We start from the raw sequence: 22,201 nt of genomic DNA, 5'->3' as shown, positions 1-22,201 counted from the left end.
AGTGACGCGGCCCCCCCCCATTTAATACAGAGAGTGACCCAGCCCCTTTAATACAGAGAGTGACGCGGCCCCCCCCATTTAATACAGAGAGTGACCCACCCCCTTTAATACAGAGAGTGACCCACCCCCCATTTAATACAGAGAGTGACCCACCCCCCATTTAATACAGAGAGTGACCCACCCCCTTTAATACAGAGAGTGACCCACCCCCCATTTAATACAGAGAGTGACCCACCCCCTTTAATACAGAGAGTGACCCACCCCCCTTTAATACAGAGAGTGACCCACCCCCTTTAATACAGAGAGTGACCCACCCCCCATTTAATACAGAGAGTGACCCACCCCCTTTAATACAGAGAGTGACCCACCCCCCATTTAATACAGAGAGTGACCCAGCCCCTTTAATACAGAGAGTGACGCGGCCCCCCCCCATTTAATACAGAGAGTGACCCACCCCCTTTAATACAGAGAGTGACCCACCCCCCTTTAATACAGAGAGTGACCCACCCCCCATTTAATACAGAGAGTGACCCACCCCCCATTTAATACAGAGAGTGACCCACCCCCTTTAATACAGAGAGTGACCCACCCCCCATTTAATACAGAGAGTGACCCAGCCCCTTTAATACAGAGAGTGACGCGGCCCCCCCCCATTTAATACAGAGAGTGACCCAGCCCCTTTAATACAGAGAGTGACGCGGACCCCCCCATTTAATACAGAGAGTGACCCGGCCTCTTTAATACAGAGAGTGACCCACCCCCCCTTTAATACAGTGACCCGCCCCCGTTTAATACAGAGAGTGACCCACCCCCCCTTTAATACAGTGACCCGCCCCCGTTTAATACAGAGAGTGACCCACCCCCCCTTTAATACAGAGATTGTCCCGCCCCTCCCCTTTCATACAGAGGGTGACCCGGCCCCCTTTAATACAGAGAGTGACCTGCCCCCCCCCTTTAATACAGAGATTGTCCCGCCCCTCCCCTTTAATACAGAGAGTGACCCGCCCTGCCTTTAATACAGAGAGTGACCCCCCCTTTAATACAGAGAGTGACCCAGCCCCCTTTAATACAGAAAGTGACCCGCCCCGCCTTTAATACAGAGAGTGACCCGCACCCCCCCCCCCCTTTAATACAGAGAGTGACAACCCCAACCTTTCTCACAGAGAGTGACCCGGCCCCCTTTAATATAGAGAGTGACCCCCCCTTAATACAGAGAGTGACCCCCCCTTTAATACAGAGAGTGACCCGCCCCCCCTTTAGTAAAGAGAGTGACCCCCCCTTTAATAGAGTGACCCCGCCCCCTTTTATACAGAGTGACTCCGCCCCCTTCTCATGCAGCGGGCGACCCTCCCCTTTTAAAGCGCATGACCCCGCCCCCTTTATACAGCGTGACCCCGCCCCCTAATCCCCGTTGTGGCCGTTGGCAAGGGGGCGCGCACGCGCATTGCTGTCCAGGTCGCACGGCCGCGGGGAGCGTGACCGTTGACGTCGGGGCTGCTCGCGCACGCGGCGTCGTTACGTCTAGCGGGAGGACGGGCGTCCGAGGCCGATTGTCCGTCAGTGAGTGAGAGAGACAGAGCGAGGGAGGAGGCGCCAGCGGAATTTACCTCACCGTGATCGGAAATATAAAATAAAACCCCGATAACAATAACCCCGGGCAGGATTTCCATCCGCTTCGGAATTAACTCATCGCGGGGACATATCACCATCCGCCTGGGCCGATCGCGCTCCCGACACAATCATTGTGGAGTAATGTCGGAGGACGGGCGGCATTACAGCGGTAAGGAGGGAGGGAGAGGGAGGGGCGGAGATAGTGAGGGGCCGCGAGGCGGTTAGACGGCCGCCAAGGGAAGGAGTTTGATTGTTTAAAGGGAGGGAGGGATTGAAGCGGCTCGAGGATCGGGGGAGTCTCCGAGAGAGAGAGAGAGAGGCCTAGGCCCGGACCACACTCACCCCCACCCCCCCCACCTCTCTAATCTCACACCCTCCCCAACCCCCCACCCCCACACAACCCCCATCCCCACCCCCACACAACCCCCATCCCCACCCCCACACAACCCCCATCCCCACCCCCACACAACCCCCCCACCACTCTGATCTCGCACCCTCCCCACACCCCCCACCCCCACACAACCCCCATCCCCACCCCCACACAATCCCCCCACCTCTCTGATCTCGCACCCTCCCCACAACCCCCACCCCCACACAACCCCCATCCCCACCCCCACACAACCCCCATCCCCACCCCCACACAACCCCCATCCCCACCCCCACACAACCCCCATCCCCACCCCCACACAACCCCCATCCCCACCCCCACACAACCCCCCCACCTCTCTGATCTCGCACCCTCCCCACACCCCCCACCCCCACACAACCCCCATCCCCACCCCCACACAATCCCCCCACCTCTCTGATCTCGCACCCTCCCCACAACCCCCACCCCCACACAACCCCCATCCCCACCCCCACACAACCCCCATCCCCACCCCCACACAACCCCCATCTCCACCCCACACAACCCCCCCACCTCTGATCTCGCACCCTCCCCACAACCCCCACCCCCACACAACCCCCATCCCCACCCCCACACAACCCCCCAACCTCTCTGATCTCGCACCCTCCCCACACCCCTCCCTCCCTAATCTCCCCACCCCCGCCACCCCCAAACGGTCCCCCCAGCTCTCTAATCTCCCCCCACCCCATCTCCCCCCTCCCCATCTCCCCCTCCCCATCTCCCCCCTCCCCATCTCCCCCCTCCCCATCTCCCCCCTCCCCATCTCCCCCCACCCCATCTCCCCCCTCCCCATCTCGCCCTTCCCCAATCTCCCCCCACCCCCACACCCACACCCCCAACCTCCGCATCCCCCGGACCTCCGCACGCTGCCCCCCCCACCTCCGCACGCTGCACCCCCCCCACCTCCGCACGTTCCGCCCCCCCACCTCTGCCCGCTACGCCCCCCCCCGCACACTGCCTCCCCCACCTCCGCACACTGCCTCCCCCACCTCCGCACACTGCCTCCCCCACCTCCGCACACTGCCCCCCCCACCTCCGCACACTGCCCCCCCCACCTCCGCACACTGCCCCCCCAAATCCGCACACTGCCCCCCCCACCTCCGCACACTGCCCCCCTCCGCACCACACTGCCCCCCCCCCACTCCGCACACTCTCATTGATCATGTAGTTGCACAATTTAATATGTTGAAATCCTTTGAAAATCAGGTGCGCTGTATCTCATGTGCTAACTGGTTAATGGTTGCCCTGGCGATAGCTAGGGTCCAAATCAACTTGAGGCCTATCTGCCATGTCGAGTGAGCGCTACAAAAGATGGAAAACACCTCCTTTGGGCAGGCATACATTTTTACAAAGACTTGTTGGTACAGCACCTTGGCAGCAGACACCAACTCCAAAAACAGTCCACAGTGACCTTGGCAGCTTCATTTGTGACGCTCATGGCAGAACCTGCCTGTGAAGGGTTGACCTTCACAGCCATCAGCAAAGGTGTTCAAAATGAAATGTATTCACCGATGGGACATGCACATCCTCTGGGGTAGGGAATTCCAAAGATTCACAACCAGTTGAGTGAAGAAAGTTCTCCTCACCTCAGCCCTAAATGATCGACCTCTTGTCCTGACTTTGTGACCCCATGTTCCAGATTCCCCAAACCAGGGAAACAACCTCTCTTTCTTTATATCCTGGACGAGCCCCCTTCACGATCTTGTATGTTTCATCACTTCTCATTTTCCTAACCTCCGGAGGGAATAGGCCCAATTTCGTCAACCTCCATTGTAGGACACCTTTCTCATCCCAGCGACCAATCTAGTGAACCTTTGCTGTACCACCTCCAGTGCAATTATACCCTTCAGTAAACAGGGAGACCAAAACTGCACACAGTATTCCACCAGAGATTTGTATAATTATAGCAACACTTGCTCCAATCCCCTTCCAATAAAGGCCAACATTTTGTTTGTTTTGTCTGAGGGTTGTTAGTCTTAGCAACTTTCTTCCTCAAAAGGCATTGGAAACAGAGCCTTTGAATATTTTTAAGGCAGAGGTAGATTGTTGATAAGCAAAGGGATGAAAGGTTACCAAGGGTAGGTGAGAATGTGGAGTTGGGGTTACAATTCGATCAGCCATGATCCTATTGAATAGTGGAGCAGGCTCGAGGGACCGAGTAGCCTACTTCTGTTCCGTGTTCGCATGCTTGCTCTGTCTGTATGTTAACTTTGTGTGTTCCCTGAGTACACCCAGGTCCCTCTGAACATCAACATCTACAAGTTTCAAACCTTTTTTAAATAAAAGAAAATCTGCTTTTCTATTCTTACGATCAAAGTGAACGATCCCCCCCTCACACTTCCCCAAATTATACCCCATCGGCCACGTTGAGCCCACTCACTTAACCTGCCTACACCTCTTTGCAGTCTCTGTGTCCTCCTTACAGCTTGCATTCCCACTTTGGATCGTCAGTAAATTTAGATTCATTATGTTCTGTGTTTTCATTTGAGTCATTCATATAGACTGGAACTAGCTGAGGCCCCAGCCCTGATCCTTGCAGCACTCCACAAGTTACAGCGTGCCCTGCAGTGCATCTTGTAAATGTAACACGCTGCTGCTACTGTGCATCGGTGGTGGAGGGACTAAATGTTTGTGGTGCCAATCAAGCAGCTTGTGCCATGTAGGTGGTGGACAGGCTCTAGGGAGTCAGGAGGTGAGTTACTTGTTGCACAGTCCCTAGCCTCTGACCTGCTGTTGTAGCCACAGTATTTATATGGCTAGTCCAGTTCAATTTCTGGTCAATGGTAACCCCGAGGATATTGATAGTGGGGGTTCATTGATGGCCATTGAATGTCAAGGGGCTATGGCTAGATTCTCTCTTGTTGGAGATGGTCATTACCTGACGCTTGTGTGACGTAAATGTTACTTGTCACTTGTCACTTGTCAGCTCAAGCCTGGATATTGTCCAGGTCTTGCTGCATTTGGACATGGGCTGCTTCAGTATCTGAGGAGTTGCGAATGGTGCTGAATATGTGCAATCATCAGCGAACATCCCCACTTCAATGTCAGGTACACAGGTGATTAAAATGTCACGAACATGTACACAAAATAATCAAAAAGGCTCATGGAATGCTGATCTTTATATCTGGAGGACTGGAGCACAAGGGGGTAGAAGTCAGGCTTCAGCTGTACAAAGCCCTGGTTAGGCCACACCTGGAGTTACTGGAATTAGCTCTGGGCACTGCACCATAGGAAGAATATATCGGCCTTGGAGGGAGCGCAGTGTAGATTTACCAGAATGATATCTGGACTCCAAGGGTTAAATGACGGTTTGGATTTGTCCTGCTTTTTGTGCACAGGACATACCTGGGCAATTTTCCACATAGCCGGGTAGATGCCAGTGTTGTAGCTGTACTGGAACAGCTTGGCTAGGGGCACGCCAAGCTCTGGAGCACAAGTTTTCAGTACTATTGCCGGAATGTTGTCAGGGCCCATAGCTTTTGCTGTATCAAGTGCCTTCAGCCGTTTCTTGATATCACGTGGAGTGAATTGAATTGGCTGAAGACTGGCGTCTGTGATGCTGGGGACCTCTGGAAATACTATCAATACTATCAAACCTCTTAACCTCCGAAGCAGAATAATTCTAGCTTTTTCAGTGTCTCCACAGCACTCAAGTTTCTCTACCTTGGTATCATTCTAATAAATCTCCTCTGCACCCTCCCCAAAACCCTCACATCCTCCCTAACGTGTGGTGCTCAGAATTGAACACAGTACTGCAACTGGTGTCAACCAATGTTTTATAAAGATTTAGCATAACTTCCTTGTTTTTGTTCTCTGTCTCAACTAGTGAAGCAGAAGATCCCATGTGCTTTTGTGACAGCCTTCTCAAAAAGTATCCTGTTACCTTTCAAAGATTTCTGTGCATACATTCTGCTCTCTCTGTTCCTGCACCCCTCTAAAATAGGCTAGAGTTGTTTTCCTTAGAGTGCAGAAGGCTGAAGGGGGACCTTATAGATGTATATAACATTGAGAGGCATAGATGGGGTAGATAGGAAGAAACTTTTCCCCTTAGCGGAGGTGTTAATAACCGGGGGCATAGATTTAAGGTAAGGGACAGGAGGTTTAAAGAGGATTTGCGGAATGTTTTTTCACCCAGAGGGTGTTTGGAATCTGGAACACTGCTTGAGAGGGTGGTAAAGGCAGGAACCCTCACAACATTTAGAAATATTTAGATGAGCACTTGAAATGTCATAGCATACAGGGCTACAGGCCAAGTGCTGGAATATGCGATTAGAACAGATAGGTGCTTGATGGCCGACATGGACAAGATGGGCTGAAGGGCCTGTTTCTGTGTTGTATGACTCTATGGCTCTATAACTTGAAAATGCCCATTTACCCCTGCTTTTATCTTCCTGTCTGTTAATTAACCCTCTATCTATGTTCTTGTATTACCTCCAGCTCTATGAGCTCTTGTTTTTTGACCTTTTGTATGGCATCTTTTCAGATGCCTTTTGGAAATCCAAGTATGCTGCATCTGCTGGTTCCTCTTTATCTACCCTACCAGCTTTATCTACCCTTCCAGCGATAGCCTCAAAAAACTCAAATACCTTTGTCAGGCGTGATTTCCCTTTTGTAGAACCATGTTGGCTTTATCCGATTGTACTATGATTTTCTAAGCGCATTGTTAAGACTTCCTTAATAACTGAGTTCAGCATTTTCCCAACGACTAATGTTGGGTGTCATATAGTTCAAAATGTATGGATTCCATCATGATTATGCTCAGTACAGGAAATGGGTTGTTGATCTTGACATGAGAATGTGTGGAATACCCAGATGGAGCAAACTATGCTCAGTTCAGACCAGTGGGAATGGCTGGCAGTCAGGTTGGACTGGTCCAATGGTGTGCTTTTGATTTGTTATCACTTGTGTGCTCTGCATTTTATACCAGAGTATTCTTGCTGAGTAAAGAATCGTAAATTGAAGGTGTGTAGAACTTCCTAGTGATAGTTGTTTTTCTCTAGTCGTGCAGGACTGTTTAACGGTTACACCATTGCATTTTGACATTTGACATCAAGTAAATTGTGTTGACTGCTTTCCATCTATGAGAGATGATTGAGATCCGGCAAACTATCCATTTTAGGTGGCGTGCCTTCATTTAGAGCACCTTTGCTGACATTGTGAAGGCCAGTCCTTCAGAGGCAGGCTTTGCCCCAAGCGCCACACATGAAGCTGCCAAGTGACGTCGTCGTGTTCATTTATGGTGCCTGTAGCCAAGCTGCTATAACCGCTGGTCATCGCGGGTAGAGGGCAGCAGCCCACGGGAGGTGTTGCCATTTCCCTCTTTCGCCAACCAGTGACTCCCAGGTGCGATAGTTGTTGTTTAGGACCTGCGTGTCACACTTGCAAGCATCCTTGAAGCAGAGCCTCGATGCCCCATTGGTTGCCTAGCTCCAGCTACCTCACCACATGGAAGGCCCTTGAGTATGCAACTGTTTTCCTTCCTGTGGATGTGCTCCATCGACCGAGGCTGCCTCTATTTGATCAGTGCCAACATATTTGGGAGCTCTTCCTTATTGGAGGATATCAAGTAAAGATCAGGAAGTGATTTGAAGTTGTAATCTGAGGGGTCAATGACAGTGATAATACTTGAACCATGAGCTCGAATATTGCCTAATACCTCTTGGCTAAGCCATCGTCTGTAAATATTTGTGAATTTAGATGTGCAATTTGCTATTATTTTACGTGTTAATATGTTGGAGCTGTGTTGTGTGTGTAGTGGAACGAAGGATAGTGACATTGGGCTGTGTGCGCTTGTATCAGGAAGGTGTACGACTTGGACATGCTAGTGCTTTTGTAATATTTCTGCTATTGTCAGAGGTTGCCATCTGGAAGTGCTATCGAAGTAAGCCAGGCACATTGCTGCAGTGCCTCCTGCAGCAGCAGTGGGCTGGGCTTGAGAAAGTCCAGTGCCAGTGGTGCTAATCAAGCAGACTGCCTTGTGTTGGATAGTGGTGTGCTTTGTTAATGTTGGACCTTCACCCATCACCAGCTCTGGAGCACTCGATGAGTTTTTTTTAGCTCCCCCATTGCTGGCCTCTTACTCACCCCTGATGTTCATCATTGGCAGCCGTGCCTTCAGCACCCTGGAATTCCTCTCTGTAAATCTCTCCACCTCTCTCTCTTTCTTCCCTCTATGATGCTTCTTATTTCTTAGGCCAGGGTTTTGGTCATCAGCTTTAATACTTCCTTATTGCAGCTTAGAATCAAATCTTGTTTGATCACATTCCTGTACAACACCTTGGGACGTTATTATTATATAAAAGACACTTTATATAAGTTGTTAAGGCCTGGTTCATAAGGTGGGGGATTAAACCATTCCAAGGCTGCTTGGTTAAGTGCTTTCTAATGCTAACTCCAGATCAGTTTATTGTATATTGGTGTGAGCTGAGAAGATTAAAGCTGAGAATAGACCAAGAAATTCATTCTAAAATTGGTGTGAGTAGTATCTATTTTTCTGTCTACGTGCAAGTTCTGTGCAATTTATCACTGATATTTGTCATCCTTGTGTGAAATTTTCATATTCCATTAACTGCCCGGTATCATCAATACACTTCCTATATGAAACACATACATGGCACAGGAAAACCATTCGCTGCAGTACAGTACTTCCTGCAGTTTACTTAAGCACCAGAGATTGGCAGCACTTCAGAATTCCTACACTGAGCACAGCGTAATCTTCACCACGTTTTGCAACTCTGTGCAGGTTCTACAGAATTCTCACCAAGTTTAATAACTTTTTGTAGGCATTTTGTTACATGGTCCGCTCTTTGCTCTTTCAAATGCACCGTAACATGAAAGTTCTGAAGCTTCCTGGTAACTCTTGAGTTAAATAGTTCATATAAGCTACAGGGCACAATAACCTAAAGGTTATGTTACCAGATGAGTAAACCAGAGGCTTGGGCTAATGAACCAGAGACATGAGATCAGGAAGGGGGAAGCTGGGGAAATTCAAATTTAGGTAGTTAAATAAACCTGCAATAAAAATGAAGCATCTGTAATAAGACCATAAGACATAGGAGCAGAAATTAGGCCATTCAACCTATCGAGTCTGCTCCGCCATTCAGTCATGGCTGATAAGTTTCTCAACCCCATTCTCCCGCCTTCTCTCCGTAACCTTTGATCCCCTTACCAATATCCTATCTATCTCGGTCTTAAATACACTCAATGACCTGGCTTCCACAGCCTTTTGTGGCAATGAATTCCATAGATTCACCACTCTCTGGCTAAAGAAGTTTCCCCTCATCTCTGTTCTAAAAGGTCTTCCCTTTACTCTGAGGCTGTGCCCTCGGGTCCTAGTCTCTCCTACTAATGGAAACATCTTCCCCACGTCCACTCTATCCAGGCCTTTCAGTATTCTGTAAGTTTCAATCAGATCCCCCCTTATCCTTCTAAACTCCATCGAGTATAGACCCAGAGTCCTCAAATGTTCCTCATATGTTAAGCCTTTCATTCCTGGGATCGTTTTCGTGAACATCCTCTGGACCCTCTCCAGGGCCAGCACATCCTTCCTGAGATACGGGGCCCAAAATTGCTCACAATATTCTAAATGTGGTCTGACCAGAGCCTTATAAAGCCTCAGCATCACATCCCTGCTTTTATATTCTAGTCCTCTCAAAATAAATGCCAACATTGCATTTGCCTTCCTAACGACTGACTTGACCTGCAAGTTAACCTTAAGAGAATCCTTGACTAGGACTCCCAAGTCCCTTTGCACTCCAGATTTCTGAATTCTCTCCCCATTTAGAAAATAGTCTATGCCTCTATTCTTCCTACCAAAGTGCATGACCTCACACTTCCCCATGTTGTATTCCATCTGCTACTTCTTTGCCCATTCTCCTAACCTGTCCAAATCCTTCTGCAGCCTCCCCGCTGCCTGAATACTACCTGTCCCTCCACCTATCTTTGTATCATCTGCAAACTTAGCCAGAATGCCCTCAGTTCCTTCATCTAGATCATTAATATAAAATAATGTAATGGTGACCATGGAAACTACTAGGTTGTCATAAAAACCCATCTGGTTCTCTGATGTTGTTCAGGGAAGGAAATCTGCCACCCTGACCTGACCTGCGGCCTGTATACGATTCCAGAGCCAGAGCAATGTAGTTGACACGGAAATGGCCGAGCAAGCTACTCAGTTGTATCTCGAGTAATTAGGGATGGGCAATAAATGCTAGACTTGTTAGAGATGGGCACATCCTGTGGTTCTGAAAAAAAACTATACACACCAGCAAGGCCTAAGGTTTTGTGTTAGCCAACCCTGGGGAGACGGTAGAGTTTCGATGAGTGGCTTCGGCATCTGTGGATCGGGAAAGGGACAGTTAAGGTTTCCAACCCCACAGCTTCCGTAATACTCAAGAAACTTGACAGTCTTGGTTTAGACAGTCCACTCAAATATCCATTTCCTTCTCTGTCAGTACCTTGTGGCGACATTATGTACTGCAATAGGTTACTAGAATCATTTTAGCTGGACCTGCAGCCCAGAACCTCTACCACTGAATAGTCATAGAAATTCACAGAATAGGTGGAGGCCATTTGGCCCATCATGCCTGTCCCAACTAAAAAAAGACCTATCCAGTCTAATCCTGCTTTCTAACCTTCTGGTTATAACACGTCAACTGCCTATCCAAGTACTATCTACCATCCTTTCAGGCAATGAATTCAAGATGTCTCAAAAAATGTCCTTAACTCCCCTATAATCCTTTTGTCAATTACTTTTACTCTGTATCCCTTAGTTATTGACCTCTCTTCTAAGAGTGATAAGACCTTCCAATCTAATCTGCCTGAGGATCTTACTTTTACATACTCAATTAAATGTCCCCTCAGCCTCCTGTTCCAAGGAACAACCCCAGTCTATCTAATCTTTCCTCACGGCTAAAATTCTACAATCCCAGCAGCATTCTTGTAAATCTCCTCTGTAGCTGCCCTAGTGCAATCATGCCCTTCCTGTAATGTGGTGACCAGAACTGTGCATGGTTCTCTAACTGTGGTCTATCTAGTGTTTTATCCAGCCTGCTGTTGTGTCCTAAGCCTTGGCGAATAAAAGACAGTATCTTGTATGCCTTCTGTGGCCATGTGCTTCAGGGCCCTCTATTCCTCTATACTTCTCAGTATCCTGTCATTTATTGTGTATTCATTGCCTTCCCTAAATGTGTTACCTCACACTTCTCCGGATTAAACTCATTTGCCACTTTTCTGCCCACCTGGCCAGTCCAGTTGATATCTTCCTTCAGTCTACAGCCTTCTTCCTCATTACCAATCACACGACCAATTTTTATTTCATCTGCAAACTTCTTAATCATGGCTCCTACTTTTAAGTCTAAATCACTGATATAGAACCACAAATGCAAGGGACCTTGTACTGAGCTCTGCGGAACCCCACTGGAAACAACCTCCGAGCACAGACACACCTGTCGACCTTTGCCTCCTGTCACTGAGCCAGTGTTAGATCCAAGCCACTCTCTCTTGGATCCCATGGGCTTTTAACCTTTCGGATCAGTCTGCTATGTGGGACCTTGTCGAAAGCCTTGTTAAAATCCATGAAGAGTACATCAGACATGCCATGCTCATTCAGCCTCCCTATTCTGCTGACTGTCCTTGCTTAATCAGTGCCTTTCTAAGAGATGATTTGTACTGTCCCTTGGTAATGTTTCCAATAATATTCCCTGCATCGAGGTTAGGCTGACTGGCCTGTAACTATTAATTCTATCCTTTCTCTCTTTTTAAACAGTGCAATGTTGGCAGTCCTCTGGCCACAGAGGATTGGAGCATGATGGCCAGAGCTGTCACTGTTTCCTCCTCCTCTTCTCTTAGCACCCTGGGATATATTTCATACAGGCCTGGTGATTTATCCAAGTCCCACACCATCCTGCCATCTGTTCATTAACATTGGGTCAAAATCTTGGAATTAGAGCAGGAGGAGGCCATTCAACCCCTCAAGCCTGTTTTGCCATTCAATGAGATCATGGCTGATCTGCAACCTAACTCCATGGTGAATTATATCAGAGATTGATAGATTTTTGTTTACAATTTATTAGCTCAACTGTTGTTTGAAGAGAGTTCCAAACTCCTCTCACCCTTTGTGTGTGGAAGCGTTTCCTAATCTCACTCCTGAAAGGTCAGGCTCTCGTTTTTAGGCTCTGCCCCCTCGTCCTAGACTCTCCAACCAGTGGGAATGGTTTCTTTCTATCTACCCTCTCTGTTCCCCTTCATACTTGGAAAACTTTGATCAAATCCCCCCCATGACCTTCTAAATTCCAGTGAATTACCTACCTTTGTATAATTGCCACAAGGACTAGCAGTTTGAGAAGAAGGGCTACCATCATCTTGAGGCAAATAAGGAATGGGCCTTGAAGTTTACTTAATGGTCTTAGCCATATCCCAACAACAGATTTTTTGTAACAAAGTTATGAAAACATTGTCAATGTGAGAGTCTTGAAAATAAGTTGCTATCTTGTATATATGCTGTTTAAGTTAACAGATAGGTATTGGCAATTTACATGAACTTCAGTGATTACATCCTGCCACTTAAGGGGTATAAATTATAAGAGCCCCAAATAAAGCTCAAAAGGTGTCTTTTGAACCTGCATACTGAATTGCAGCATGAATTCAATGGTAATGGGAATATTTGTACACACCTAGCATTAAAGGAGTAACCTTTCTCTGTCCAAGGTGTCATGTGGGCTTGAAGCAGTATTGGATTTGTGACAGATGTGCGTAGACTTAAAATAAGCTCATATTTGTAACTTAAGACATTAAAAGGAATATTTCAGGAAAGAGGCCCAGAATTGAACGTGTGCTTTTTTCGAAGAAATATGCTGCTTAGGATTTGCATCTGAGTTCTACACAGACAGGGATGAAATCCGGGAGTTTCCCTGCCTGTGCCTCAGTTTGACATTAGGTACCAACTCTGTGCAACGTCTTATGAATTATGGATGTCAGAAATGGACAAAGGCAAATCAAAGGTTCCTTCAAAGAGCCCAAGCAAGATATTGAAGAGAATAAGTTTTGGAAGTGTTAGTTGGGAGGTTGCTGGCAGAATCCACTGACTTGAGCACAGTTCATCTCTTCCCAGATCCGGTTTCAGGTACAGTATTTCACGCAAGTCCTTAAACTCCCGGCTGAGTAAGCCCTACAAGTTTCAGAAAATGCTGGAAATGAAATGTGCCATACAGCAGGCGTGCCAACATTTCAGATATAGGTCTCCATCAGGACTGATGGTTCTGTTTATCTGATGTGCACACCCTAGTGTACCTGAAATAAGTGCTGGTAAAGCTCAACAGGTCTGGCAGCATCTGTGGAGAGAGAAACAGAGCTAACGTTTCGAGTACAATTTGACTTCTTCAGAACTAATGTACCTAAACTTTGGTGTGCATTGAAAGGGCCAATTCTTGGGGACAGGGCCTTTTACGTGTGCATATGGCTACCACTAGAGTTCAGCCTGTTAAACCATAAATATAGACTGTCAGCACAGAACATTAGTCAGCTTCTTCAGTCCTATCTAATACAGCAGAGAGGATGTGCAATTCTGTAATTCACGATCGAAGGCAAGTCGAGATTCAGTGTTGCAGCACGTTGTTAGAGTTTGGGAGATGATGTCAGCCTTGTTTTTGTAACTTTGTACTATATTTATTAAACTGCTGGCCTCACAGCTCTCAGTAACTGGGTCTCTATATTTGTGTTTGTTTGGGGCTTTGCTGATTTACCCCAGGTTTCAGAATAGAAGCGTTCCGTGGTGTAGTGGAAGATTGGTCAGACACCAATCTGAGACCAACACAAGGGGATTCCCTTGCTCCTGGATAACAGGCTGTGGTTTGGTTTTGATGTTTAGCTGCTAACCTAACCTATCCTTTTTAAAGCAGCTGATTAGGTGCCAATGTGGGATTAAATGCTGTGAAAATGTCTAGCTGCTCTCCTGCAGAGAGACTTGGTTTGTTCAAGGTCAGGGAAATAAAAGCAGGAAAGGGCTGGGCAGTGCGATTTGTTGATTTTTCAAATAGTGTGTGCTGGGTCCATTAACTACAAGATATAGAGATTACATGTTCCAGTGTGATAGTGCAAGCATTATTAGGCAACTAGATACCCCCCTCCTTACCATGCTTCCTTAATGGTTATTTCAGTTTCATATTCCTAATTTGATTGATTTTCACGTACTTGTCCTAAACAGGCTTTTCTAAATCTGATTGCTTGAATAGAGAAATATGACAAAGGAAGATGTGCCTGTTTCTAATTTATTCAATACGTTAGGAGGATATCTCTTGCAACTTGTTGCTGACACTTTGTGATAACATTTGTGGAGAACTGTTGCATTGCCCAGCACTGACACCCCATAGCTTGAGCACAACATTTATTGAAGGAATGTCGAACTTAAGTTTGCTAAATGAGAATTGATTTGCAAGTTAGAAATTTTGGATTTTATTTCCAATGATGGTCACCTAATAAATGGGATTGTTTTGAATTGTGATCCAGTGCTTGTGGCCATATAGAAGAGTCTTATTAGCATCTTTTCCTTTAAGTTGATTTAAAAGTTTTTACCTTGCCCCCATTTAAGAAGAACTGTTATGTTTCTGCATGTGGAAAGCGTTGTATCTTAATTTGGATTCGGTCTTGTCAGACTGAATCTTAAGTTGTCAGTTGATCTTAAGTGGGATTCATTGTGTTGCGTGTCCACAGCAGTTGACACCGTAAGGAGCAGCTGCAGTAGTCTTCCTCATAGACTGTCAATCTGATGCATGCAAAGTTAAAGGTGGTTATTTCTACACACACTTCCCAACTCCGCATCAGATTGTATATTTCGAAATAAGCGCAGGGAGGCTGCATTAAAGCCATTCTTTGTAAGTAGTTGGAGCCCCCATTCAAGCCTGAAACCAAACCTGAATTATTTGACACTAAATTGCTTCCCTGACTCTGTTCAGCCCCCCAGAGATCAGGGACCGTGCATAATGGATTCCGGGGGGAAGAAAGAAAGCAAGGAAGACGGCATTGGCGACAGAGAAAAAAAGACAGATATAGAGGTAAGAGGGAGAGAAAGGCAGAAAACTGCTTGAAAACAGGTTAGGAGGGTTTGTAAACCCTGTGCATTTACACAGCTTGCCACCTCCGGCTCTAATCGACTGATTTGGAGTTCTTCCCTTGAGGGTTGAACTGTGTAACTGAAGAATTCCAGTGTCTGGTCAGGAAGAGTGGTATGGCCACTTCCTGAGGGCTGGAAAGCAAAATCATTTGCATTTCCTTTCCGAACTCCAATCTTCACTGTATCTTAACTCTGCTATTCTCTTGCACCTTTTACTTCAAAGTCCGTCTATCCACCAAACTGGCTTTCTTCTTGTCTACACTAAAAGTGGTATTTTATTTTGTTCACAGAATCCTTCAAGTCAGTTTTTCTGACCTAGAAATCATGATTAATTTTTTTCAGGTTCTTCTCGGTACAGGCCATGTAGTCGTACATGCCAAAATTTGGTATTCCAATGTAGTTAAAACCATCAATTACCTCAGAATCTTACATATTTTTGGATTTAGTCTAAAGCATTTTTAAACTCAGTCAGGCTCTTTCCTCCATCTTGCTCCTGCTTCCTCTGTTTAGAAGTTGTCAAACAATGCTATGTTGAGGAGCTGTCTCGTTGGCTCTCTTCCTGCCCCTCCAGTAACCACTCCTGGTGCCTTGCCAAAGTTAGGTCTCAACCTAATGAATGTTCCTTTCCAGCCTCCTTCAACCCAGTGGTACATTTGCTGGCTCACGTAGAAGGAAAAGACCTTTCCAGTTCACTTTTCTCTAAATTTGATCTTAATGTGAAAGGATGGGATTAAATGGCCAGAAGGGTCTTCCTCCAAACCTGATCTTGGTCAAGAACTTTCTTCTGTTGCTTGGTTCTTTTCCATCATTATGACCAGGATTATTTTATTATTCCTGCCAAGTTTGTTGGTCTCATGGATGTCCCTCATGGTGCTATAGGTGTGTTCCTTTGAATTTATTTCTCTTGCAGGCAGCCTGGCATTCCTTCTTGGATATTGGCTCATGCCCATCCATACCTAAGAAAAGGTATAATCCCTCTCTCCATCTTGGCTTTTTGTCCTGTTACCCTTAGATCTTTGTTTTCTCAAGTCGTGGAAGCTCCTTTCAACTGTCACATTATCCATCACCTTGAAATTTGTAGCTTAATTCATGTTGCCTGGTACGCACATTCCACGGGCATTTCTGTTGTCTGCTGTTGTGCACCTCTGGGACTTTGGTCACTTGACACCAGCACAAACCTCTCCCACATCTTTGATTTGACCTGAAGCTATTCTTTCTAAATGCAACTATCTTATATACTCTCACTTCCGTTTCTAGTCTCCATTCTCCCTTACCTGCTCGATCTGTTTTTTGATCTTTTTATCTACGTGCGCACATGTATTCCCCTGAATCACATCTTTTGTTGCTGTCAAATTGCAAGTACACTACTGTCCTTTCTCAATTCTGAAGTCTCATTGCACTGTTTTCCAAATCCTTTTCCGGCATTTAAATCTGGATGCTGCCCAGTCTTTCCTGTCTTCAACGGCTTTTAAAATGTAAGCTTGATTTCTCTTGATGGCTTCTGGCTAATGTGCTGAGTTTGGATATATGTATCAGGAAAGGATAAAAAGGCTGGGTCTTTTTTCTCTTGGAAACGAGGAAGGCTGAGGGCTGACCTCGTAGAGGTCTTTAAAATTGTGAAAGGTTTTGGGTCAACTTGTTTCTGTGCCACATATCCTATGTAAGAAACTTGGTGTCTTCCACTTCTACACAGCGCGTGTATTTGAAGCTGAGGAAGATGCAGTTTACTGCTCTAGCAGAGAGCTGGCACATACACAATGGCTTGTTTCTATGCTGTAAATCTCTATGGTTAATCTCGGTGATGAAAATTCTGGCACCAGTGATACAACAGTTGCTGATCCATCATAGAATATTAAACTAACTCTCGTTACCATTGGCGACACACAGAATTCTGGTTTCCTCATTGGCCCAGTTAATGCAGGCAGCGTGTAACAGGTCACACAGTGCAAACGTTCTGTAGTTGAATTGGCCCGTTAGCTTGTATGAGCCAAGGTAACAGTGGAATCACTACAATTGGTTGTAGGTTAGGAAAGAAAGCACTGCTGCTTATTTCATCCAGCAATCTCTGCTGGAAGGCTACATTTCTGGATGTTGTAGGAGATGAGGACTGGGTTTGGATGTGCTATGCCCACAGCTCAATGACATGCATTCACATCAACAACTTGCATTTATATAGTGGCTTTCATGTCTGATTTCCTTAGACAGTTCACGAGCGATTATCAAGTATAATTTGACAATCGATCCTGATAAGATGCTTGGGCAGGTGTCTAAAAACTTGGTCAAAGAGGTAGAATGTAAGGAAGATTTTAAAGGAGGAGGAAGCACCCAAGAGGTTTAGGGAGCCAGGCAGCTGAAGGCACGGATGCCAAAGGCTTGAGTGATTAAAATCAGGATGCACAAGAGGCCAGAATAGGAGGAGTGTAGAGATTTGAAGAAGTTTGTTGGGCTGGAGAAGGTTAGAGACAGGGAGTGTTGACGAAGTGTGGTCACTTGGGGAATGAAAACTGGCTGTGAAACTATATCCTAGCAAGGCAGGAGGGACAAGAAAATTGGCCAGAATACCAAAAATGCTTAAAGCCCAAATTCTAATTGAATTACATTTCTCAACTTTACATAACCTGGCTTCTAGCTGTTGGAGAAATAAACAAAATAAACCTTTGGTAAAGTTTGCGCAGTAGGCAAAATGCTCTTGCTCTCAAACTGAGGAAGCATGCCTCTTTTGTACAGAGTAATTCAGTTTTTTACTTGCTGGGCCATTCCCAGCTTTAAGGAATAAAATGTTTTTATTACCGTATATGTGTAGAATTAAGCACATTCTAATTCTATAACATCTGGTCCTTATTTTGAGACACCAGAGTTATTTTTTGCTTCAGTTTTATCCCTTGCTCCACCTCTTTTGGAGGTATTAAAGCATGCTGAAATGCTGCTCCTTAAGCCATGGCAGCCCTTTACTTCATTGTCTATTCTTCCTCTGAGTCTAGACTAACTGGTTATTCAACTGTGGGGGCAGCACACAAGCATACCAAACTTGCCTAGTGCCCCCAGACACCATTCCACTGTCATCCATTGGATGGTAATAGGATCGCTTGCCATTCTGTTCTCTCTTACTCCATGAATGGCATTTAAGCTGGTGGGATGTTTTCCATGTAGTTAACCAGACTGCAGCACCTCTCTACATTGTCCTGTTCCATTTCTGTACCAGCCCTTCTTGCTCTTTCTTCAACTGCAAGGGGTTGCTGCCACTGTCACTGTCTTGCAAATTGCAGCTATTCCTCTTAGGCTTAAGTTGATGTAGGCAGTGTGTAAGCAGGTCACAATCTGCAAAAATTTCCCCGATTGAATTATCGATCATGTTTACTTGTCTGAGCCAAGAATCACTATGGTTATTTTAGGTTAGGAAAGAAAGCACTGTTCCTGATTTCACCTAGCAATCGCTGCTGGAAGGCTACGTTTTTGGATATTGTAGGAAAGCAGGAGTGGATTTTGATGTAAAACGGAAAATGCTGGAAAAACTCAGCAGGTCTAACAGCATCTGTGGAGAGAGAAACAGAGTTAATGTTTCGAGCCCATATGACCCTTCTTCATGGCTAAAGAGGCTTCTCTTTAGCTCTGAAGAAGAGTCTTACAGGCTCGAAACACTAACTCTTACTCTCTCCACAGATGCTGTTAGACCTGCAGTTTTTCCAGATTTTTTTGTTTCAGATTTCCAGCATCTGCAGTATTTTGCTTTTATTGTGAGTTTCGATGTGCTTTGCACACAGCTCAATAGCATGCATTCACAACAACAACTTGCAGTTGTTGTGCGATAAATTAGCTGTTTCAAAGCATGAGATCTGAGGGACCTATGTGTCAAAAATCTTTTAGTAAAGAAAGGATAAGCTTATATTTGTGTAGCTCCTTTTAATGCCCAGTGCTCATCCCAAAGCACTAACAGCGAGTGAAGTATTTTTGAAGTGTAGTCACTATTGCGATGTAGGGAAACACAACAGCCAATTTGTACACAGCAAACAACAATGAATTAATATGTCAGTGATGTCGTTAGGGATAAATATTGACCAGAACGCCGGGGGAGCACCTTCTCTTCAGATAGGATTATGGGTTCTTTTATGTAAACCTGATGACAGTGGACGTGACTTTGGTTTAACATCGTGTTTGAAAAGCAGCACGCCCAGCAGTGCAGCATTCCTTCCTAAGTGACAGCCCAGGTCCTGTGCTTCGACCTCTGGAGAGGCTCCTGGCCCTGCAGCCTTGCGGCTTAGAGGGTAGGGTTCTCTGGCTGACAAAATGTGCATAACTCTTAATAATTCTAATCTTGTTCATGTGTGTTTGAAAAGAATGGAGAAGTATGGTTTTTTTTGAGGATTGACCTTAATAATGTACATGGAAATAATCAATTAGGGGTAAGTTGAAAACCCAAAGCTTATAACAATTGAAAAATGTTTCAAAATCTTTCAAAGCCACTAGTTCACTTCAGTCAGCTCCATAATTGTTCAAGCACATTTTTTACCCTTTACTGTGACATCAGATGATAATATCATCTTTTTATATCTGAATTGGTAGCTCCTCTAAATGTAAAACACTGATCCTAAATATACGCTTTTCCTCTTGAAATTTCCCCACAGAAAATCTTCTTGGTTGGAAGAATAGTCTGGAGAGCTCCCTGTGTAGCTGCTTTTATATAATATTTAGATTGGATCCATGTAAGCAATACGTTCAGACCCTTTCCAGCTGCTAATCTTAAACCCTGATACTTTTTTCCTTTAAGTTGCAGCCTTCTGCACCAGATCCAGGCATTGGTGGTTGCTGGCACTACCTTAGATCTTTGCACAGTTTGAAAGCAGTTTTGCACTTGCTGCTAGAATGCATAAGAAGTGCTTGGAGACACTGGCCTCTGCTGGGCACATCTGCAGCACTGGAATCTCAAAATTGACTCTGCACTCTAAGCCCATGTCTCCCTTCCCCTCTTGTAGCCTGTTGGCTAATGAGAGTGCTGTGTTACTGTATTTATCACTTAAAAATAGGCCTGTTTGGTGCATTGGTATGTAAACTAATATGATTGCTTTTCTGTGTGCCAATCTACCTTCTCAGCCAAATTTCCACATTCACTCTTTCCTCTCATCAAGGCTTTTTGACTCTTGGCTGGATTTTAGTTCTGTGAATACCTTCTAATGTCAAGTGGCTATTTTTCATAGGTAAACCCATAAGGTAATCATAGCTAGATTCCATTCTGTTTTCTCGTGATGGCAGTAGAAAATATATTTGCTAGCAGTCGGATAACCGACCAAGACCGGCCTGACTTTTCTCCTCCTTGACCTAGAAAGAAGCACAGCTTCCAGTTGTTGAATCTGCTACACTGCCCTAGCTGAGATCAGCTATTGGGCACTAAATAAGTTGCTCATTCAGAGAGCCAGCACAGACATGATGGTCAAATGGCCTTCTGTGCTGTAATAATTCTGCGATTCTGAGCTTGGGTAGAAAACAAGTCCCTGACTTTTCGGACGGCATGGTCTTCACTCAGTGGGGCCATCAGGGGAGCTGCAAGCCAACTTTTTTTTAATCGGTGATACCTGAAGGTGTTAAAATTCTGACATTTCCTTTTTCAAGCATTTTAAGGGAAGTTCTATTGATTAAGAACACCAAAATAGCTGCTCCTAAAGTGACTTAATTAGAAGTCAGGAACAACTTAACCCTTCCTTGTGACTAATATTTTTTTCATGATCCTCCAGCCTGATTTGTGCTTAAAAGTTTTACTGTTCTTTCCAGAACACGATGACCGAGTTGGGGGTGGTTTTCCCGTTCGGAAAAAGAAAGGGCGTGGCCCTTTTCGGGGAAAGATGTACAGCGAGGGAAATCACAAATCGAGGAATCGAGGCGGTGGAGGGTCCAACCCACGCTCCCGGTTCGAGGATGAGGATGGCGATGTGACTATGAATGACCATGAGTCACCCAGATCACGATTGTGAGTAGCAAGCTGCAGCGTGTTCATGCCACATGGAAAAAGATAAATTCTCTTCAGCTTAGTGTGAACGCTGGAAATGTTTTAAGTTTGCAGAATTTTTACCAGTATTGTTTTCTTTTTCTCCTTTTACCTTTGGTGATTTACCTTTGCACTAGGATTGCTATGAGGCTCACGTAATCATTGTGAGCAGACTTTCTTCATAACTTCTGGTAACTGTAATAAAACAAGATTAAAGCTAAAATTCCAATCCTGCCAAAAAAATCTATCTCCTATAAACTAATGATGCACAGCTGTTTCTTCTGCACCACCCCCCCCCCCCCCCACACAACCCCATGTTCATTTTCTCTCTTGCTCTCCAGCCATACATTATTCTGTGCACAATTCCATTTACTACTTTCCACCAGTTGTCTTCCCATCTTTTCTCCCCATTGGGCGCTCACTCTTGCTCGGGTGTGCAGTGTAAGTCCCATTTCTCGCCTCAGTAGCTATTCTTCATGTGGAGCCTGGATGGCGTGTAGATGGAGGTGTCACACCCAAGCCCAGCCCTGCCCTTGCCTGACATCCGCATGTGGCTGCTTTCCAAGTAACACTGAAGACATCCAAACTTATATTGTCCCTTCCACGAGGAGACCAATTAGAATCCTTCTGTTGATACGTACCATGGGCATCGTCTGGAGAACAAACTTTGGGACCATCCTTAGTCTTATAATTAGCACTAGGCCAGTGAAAACAGGGGGCACTCTGTCACCCACTGGTTAGCGAATATCTGGAGCTCTCCTGAAATGCTGTGGGTGCTGGGACAGTTGAAACTTCCGAGTCTTGAGGGTAATGCTTAAAGGTATCTAGGCATCTGGAGCAACGACAGGTGAATGGAGCCAAACTACAGTCATCCAGTTGAATGGGGCAACATACTCGAGGAGCTGAATGTTTCCCGACCTGCCTACTTCAGTTCAAACCTTAGGCAGCATTGCTGTCAGAGCAGTGCCTGTAGAGTCCATTTATTGTGGTGGATCTCAAAACAGATGGCAAGAGCTGCCTTGTTTATCTTCCTGCCACCAAACGCAGGTCACTGTTGATGCTGTAGCCGGAAAGGAAATGTAGTCTCAAGTCTCGGTGT

At 45.8% G+C, this 22,201-nt stretch overlaps 1 protein-coding gene across 3 annotated transcripts in view; it reads left to right on the top strand.

The window, feature by feature from the left end:
- The first annotated feature begins 1,540 nt into the window (after positions 1 to 1,540).
- Positions 1,541 to 22,201, top strand: part of LOC121274594 (nuclear RNA export factor 1-like) — a 74,593-nt gene continuing 53,932 nt past the window's right edge. For 2 of the 3 annotated variants that reach the window (XM_041181925.1, XM_041181923.1), the window contains exons 1-3: positions 1,541 to 1,780; positions 14,968 to 15,066; positions 20,889 to 21,084. In XM_041181925.1, the coding sequence (XP_041037859.1) occupies positions 1,753 to 1,780; positions 14,968 to 15,066; positions 20,889 to 21,084 (323 nt within the window). In that variant the 5' untranslated portion in view covers positions 1,541 to 1,752. The remainder of the gene's footprint in view (positions 1,781 to 14,967; positions 15,067 to 20,888; positions 21,085 to 22,201) is intronic. The other variant, XM_041181924.1, reaches the window with a different exon arrangement.

The sequence above is a fragment of the Carcharodon carcharias genome (genome assembly GCF_017639515.1).
Source record: "Carcharodon carcharias isolate sCarCar2 chromosome 37 unlocalized genomic scaffold, sCarCar2.pri SUPER_37_unloc_1, whole genome shotgun sequence".
Classification (NCBI taxonomy): domain Eukaryota; kingdom Metazoa; phylum Chordata; class Chondrichthyes; order Lamniformes; family Lamnidae; genus Carcharodon; species Carcharodon carcharias.
The sequence above is the reverse complement of the archived record's forward strand: the minus strand, read 5'-3'. Positions and strand labels throughout refer to the sequence as shown.